The following is a 5883-nucleotide window of genomic DNA, read 5'->3' on the forward strand; positions in this document are numbered from 1 at the left end:
CACGCATCATGAAAATACCCCTGTACGACCCTCTGAAAAAAGTACCCACAAATTAAAACAAGAATCAAAACAGGTGATACAACAAAACAATTTAAGTTATTTAAGAGCTGTGTGGAACGTAGAAACCAGTGTGTACATAAAAACTGCATTTTACATTGTTGGTGTATTAATTAAAAGGTATATATTTTTCAATTTTGAGGGATTTAATTGCTTGGACAAATGTTTTGAAGATGACAAAAAACAGGTGATATTATGAGACAGAAATCTCATGATTGGGTGGCGAACGTTTTTTTTTTTTTTTTCTCGGTAATGGTGAATTCAGGTTTTATTACTTTGCTCTCCAAAAAACTGCCCAAATTCGTAATCATTTCCCTGTTTTAATGAAGGTATCCATTTCCGGAAGTTGAAATCAACCGGAAGTGGAGTGCGTGACATTTCCTTGCCCCCAGAGTTCACCCTGATCTGACACGTCACGGGAGGTACTTTGAGTAAACTCGGGGCTAAAGCAAACGTTGCCACGTTATGCAACAACTTTTTTCCCTTTTCAAAGCAATTACTTATTGATATTATGGATCTTTCAAGTGAGATTCAAACCGACGATTGGCAGTCGACGAGGGAGACGGTACGAGAGCGCAATAAGTACATGTTTTTGAATCCTATGATAAGCGATGTTAGCTTCCTTGTAGAAGATTCCTCTAAAGATCACGGCGCCAAAGTCTCCCTGCCTGCGCACAAGTACGTCCTAGCGATAAGTAGTCCCGTTTTCTTTGCTATGTTTCATGGCGGTGTAGCCGAACAAGGAAAGCAAATCGAATTACCCGACTGTAATTCGGAGTGCCTGACCGAATTTCTCCGTTTCATTTACTACGACGAATTACAGATCACCGCCAATTCAGTGTTGGGTGTAATGTACTTGGCCAAGAAGTACTTAGTTTTGTCTCTGATGCGTCGATGCGGCCAGTTTTTGGAGGAGAGGATCGATCCTAACAATGTGTTCGAGACGTTGACCCAAGCTCGTCAGTTTAGGGAGGAAGAGCTTGAAAAGAGGTGCTGGTTCATTGTTGATCTTAACACTAAACAGTGCCTAGAATCGCCGGGTTTTCTGGAGCTCGATCTTGCCGCCATCAAGTCTTTACTGCGGAGGGAGACTTTGCGAATCGAGGAGTCGGAATTGTTCGAGTATTGTATGCGCTGGGCTGGCAGGCAGTGTAAAAGCGAAGGCTTGGAAGCCTCAGGGGCGAATTTAAGGACCATCCTGGGTGATGCTCTCTTTAACATGCGCTTTCCAGTCATGACCCAAAAGCAGTTTGCAGAGAAGGTTGTACCGCAGGATATTCTAACTGACAGGGAGGCTCTGAATATATTCCTACATTTTACTTCCCCAAATTCAAAGCTTGATGTTGCGTTCCCTTGTGTTCCACGTAGTGGGAGGCCCATGAGGCGCTGTTGCCGCTACACAGAGGCACCCTTGCCGCATCACTGGTATAGACCACCCAGTACTGGTACTGGACGACGTGAAGAGACGCTGTCATTTACAGTGACTTCAGAGTCTCCTGTTTACATAGCAGGTGGACGGGTCTTTACTCGCACCTTTGGCCTCTCGGATGTGGAAAGTCGACGAGACAAGGTTCAGCTTTGGATTAAAGAAGAAACTCCTCAAGAAAAAGTGCTTGGTTTTACGGAAGGAGAGTACTTGCCTGACAACTGTGGAACTTATAATGGTGATGGGATTGATATTAAGTTCAAAACTGCCGTACTTGTTAAGAGTGGAGTGCGATACTCCTTACGCTGCGTGATTTGGTTCAGCCAAAGTGTGACGTCAAATAAAAACACACCACAAAAGGATGTTGTGTTTGAGAAGACCAAGTTTACATTTGAGAACTTGTACTATGGATCTCACTTTTCTGAGGTCTTGTTTTATACTCCATGGAACACATAGTGTTCAGGCACTGAAAGGTGTGAATTCTTGTTGCTTATGTATTGTTAGCTTGCAATCTAGGCATATTATTTTGGTCGAGCCCTTTAACTGCCATCTTGGATGTTAAAAAGCAGATTCTGGCTCTTGCACGCCAACTGAAAAAGCCTGCATTGCAGGTTAATGGATTGTTTAACTCTTAAGCTCCCATATTAATATTTCTTAATAGTAATGATGTGATAATAATAATAATAGTAATACAGTCAAACCTCCCTTTGCCACCACCTCTCGTAAGCGACCACCTCTCATTTGCGACCACTTTTCCAAAATACCAAAAGTTTTCAAGTCAAATCACTATAGATGGAACCTCTCGTAGGCGACCACCTCTCGTAAGCGACCACCTCTCGTAAGCAACCACTTTAAGAGATGATTGTTTAAAATTTTCAATTGTTTTGAACCTCCCGTAGGCGACCACTTGACACACAATCTGCTGTATCCCTCATGGGCAGAAATTGAAAAATGTGTTGCTGTAACGTATTGGCCACATCATTACAGCGGACGCCGTAAATCTCACAGTCGGAACTACCGGAATTGTTTCCCGATATAACTTAGCATGAAAAACAATTGATAAAATACACTTGCACTATACTTCACATTGAAATAAACTTTAATCATATTGTATCCCTTTTAGGAAAAAAAACTCTTATCTTTTTGCTTATGTTCCGTTCACTTAAAAAGTTAGACAGCGCCACCTAGAGTAATAAAGGAGTCAAGTTTCTTTCACAACAATTGCCTCAGTCGCTGGATTAAGTAATTAAGTAAGATTTTTTGCCTAAAATAATTTTGGACCAGTCTTAATATACTTGTAGTTAAGAAAAGTTATTACTATGGGTTTCGATAAGCACTGGCAAAGAGGTTAGGTCTCCGCAATCACCATATGTAAATTACCCGAAAGTTAGACCCCCTGTGGTCTGACCTGGTAAGCAACCACCTCCCGTAAGCAACCACATATCCTTGACATTATGGGTGGTCACTTATGGGGGGTTCGACTGTACTACTACTAATAATAATAATAATAAGTATGTAGATTATGATCATACGTGGGAGTGTACATGTAGTCCTGAGAAGATACTGTTTGAGGTGACATTGACATTACGGAAACCTCAACCGAAGTCATCATCAGTGTCAAGTAAATTGTGGAACATCAGTAGATCGTATAGAATGTGTCTAGTTATTGACCTATACACAAGCAATGTCAGACATACAACTCAGGTCCTTTTTTTGGTTTTTTGTATGTGAAAGATGCCCCATTGTGGTAAAAGTTGTTATGTGAAAGGATGAATGGCGGATCTTCCCTATATAACACTTTGCTGAGCGTCCCTGACGATTGGAGCTTCAGTAGTTTAGTTGAAAATAACCAAGTGTGTCATTATTAACACTGACAACACTTGTGATCATATTTAAAGGCAAATTATTATTTTTTGGCATTGTATTTATTTTGTCTATTGTGCATTGAGAAATTTGTTTCAGGTTTAATACCTTATTTGTTTGAATGTGTCTTTATGCAACACCCTTACTCACTGTAAAGAAAGTAATCCATTCATCGTGCTTTGGTATATCATGTGTTGGTTAGTTTGTTAAGCATACATCTACAGTATTAGCTAATATAGTTTAAGAAATGTGTAATATAATTATTGTTTCATATAATTTACCAGTAGTTATCTAATTTAAAAGCTAATTAAGAATTTCATGGTTATTATAAATGAGAGTAGTTTATTAATTTATTAATAATTATAAGAACCTTCTGGGCCCAGTTGTTTAAAGCACGATTAAGCTAATCCTGGGTTAACGTGAACTGTGATTCAAGTTTATTTACTAACCCATGTGAATTCTTCCAAAAGATATTTGTCCCTCAGTTTTGCCTTAAACGTTTCTTTGCCATTAGCTTAAAATTAGCCTTAAAAACCTTCCTTAACGAGCCAGAAGAAAACCTCAGTTAACTTTTAATCGTGGATTAGCGTTAATCGGCTTTCGAACAACCGGAGCCTGATCTGGATATGAACATAAATAGAGCCAATACGACATGCTTTACATCATCAAATTGCATGACAATCTTTTCTTAAGGCTTCTGCGAAAGAGAGTTGAGAGGACAAGGGAAGTGCATGACTTATTTAAAATCTACATGTAAAAGTTTTACTGGCGTGCACTAATGTACTCACCCTCATGCTCATTATCTGAAGGTCTTGCTGGCTAGAAATGTTAAAATGTTTGGTCTCCAGCTTGAAATAAATTGATGTTTAATGATTAAAATTGTTCTGATATGTAATAATCTTGATAATAATCTTTATTTGTGCTTTTTTTCCAATGTACATAGTTGATTGTTACAATCTTGTAGTGTAATACATAGAATTAAATTAATTGTTAGTTAAAATAATGTGCAAGCAAGGAAGCTAAATGAACCATTTGGTTATCTTGTTAGCTCCCTGGCTAATTTAGGTTCTAGATAGCAGGCAAAAAAGAAAAAAAAAATGAAAAAGCAAAAGGAAGGAAGAACTTATTAATTGTAAAATGTTAACTTATGTTACGAGGTCAGCATAAAAGAAAATTAGTTCATTTGTTGTTCTGACAGTAAATAACGTAATTTGTTTCGGAAAAGCAGACACACTTTGTATGAGTTTTTCTAAAGGAGTTTTTTTTTTTAAAGGAGTTGTATTCATGTTTGGAGACCCAGCGAGAGATAGCTGGGTTGAAGGAAAGCCAAAACGAGTGAGAAAAATTTTTGTGAAGAATATTTCTGCTTGACTTTTTTTCCCCGATAGTTTCTCTTGCCAGTTTTGATGTTTCCCAGGTATCTACTCCAGGTATGAGGGTAGTATTTAGAAAGGCATAAAAAAGACCTGATTAAGCTTGTGCTAGCCAATCCAGTCTGCTGTTACAGGGAACTTGGCGATGGACAAACCTGCTTGTTAAAATATTGGCGTGATTAAAATTTCCCTTTTGCTGTAGTACCAGCCTTGAAATCTATTTATTTATCCTGAGTGAGCTACCCTGAGTTTTAGCTGTGCAGCTCCAAAATGAATGACTTTTTATACCCGGTCTTTGGCACAGTTCTTAAAATGGCAAAAATCTATATCCTTTCTGGCAAAAGCCGAGAAGACACATGAACACCTTTGAAGCGAGCTTCCAGGGCTCCTCAGTGCTCCGTGAGTAAAGACATTACATTTGTACCATGGCTTATAAACAGCACCTCTTGGAAGCTGACTCGTCCCCAGTCATCTCTCGTGTCTTTTCGAACCACCCGCGCTTCTCTCTCGAGCGCGCATTTTCCCCCCTTCTAGAGATAAACGTAAACTAACCTCAGTCGTGTTTTGTCGTCTTTGTGACTCAAACAAAGCGAACCTCAGCGTTAAATTATAAGAGCTCTTATAACGTACAACAAAAAAGGCTTCCCATTTGGGAGATTTAGGTACGGATTGGTTTAGCGAGTTGTTTTTCGAAACATACACGAGATAACCTGCGACCAAGCTTACCGAGGGGTGTGCGACAGGCACGGTCCGTGAATGTAAAAATCCTACAGTGTGACAGATATAAAGGAAAGGACGTACCCCCAACATTCTGACAAAGAAAATTAGGCTCCGAAGGGCTAGGAATTTGTTTGAATTCTGAAACCCCATCTCTTTAACTCAGTAAATGCATCGACCTTATACCAAGTTCTGGATCCGCCACGTCCTAGACATCAAATCTAGAATACCGGTAACGAGTTAAAATTAGCGTTTGCATCGAAGCATAAGCTTTCCTTGACCAATCATCGAGTGGAACGGAAAGTGAAGGTAGGCGCGAGTGAGAAAATGGACGTGTGGGACTGTGGAAGATCATTTTCTGTATTTCGTTTTCGTTTCAGAATTGTCCTGACATATCTCTGGGCATTTTTCAAGTTTTAAGAGCGAAGGTGTTGGTCCTGACTAATT

General features: G+C 39.4%; 1 protein-coding gene across 2 annotated transcripts; it reads left to right on the forward strand.

The window, feature by feature from the left end:
• The first annotated feature begins 568 nt into the window (after positions 1 to 568).
• On the forward strand, positions 569 to 4920 carry LOC146470358 (BTB/POZ domain-containing protein 6-like). 2 transcript variants are annotated; one of them, XR_014867091.1, is made up of 2 exons: positions 569 to 4237; positions 4623 to 4920. XR_014867091.1 is itself a non-coding variant. In XM_085122465.1 (1 exon), exon 1 carries the CDS (start codon positions 569 to 571, stop codon positions 1937 to 1939), a length of 1371 nt encoding a protein of 456 aa, XP_084978591.1. In that variant the 3' UTR covers positions 1940 to 4920. The 2 variants fall into 2 exon arrangements, 1 of the variants encoding a protein (XP_084978591.1); XM_085122465.1 differs by having other exon boundaries at positions 569 to 4920.
• Positions 4921 to 5883: the final 963 nt, after the last annotated feature.

This window comes from Pavona decussata, unplaced genomic scaffold (genome assembly GCF_977016875.1).
Source record: "Pavona decussata unplaced genomic scaffold, jaPavDecu1.1 SCAFFOLD_114, whole genome shotgun sequence".
In the NCBI taxonomy this organism is placed as follows: Eukaryota; Metazoa; Cnidaria; class Anthozoa; order Scleractinia; family Agariciidae; genus Pavona; species Pavona decussata.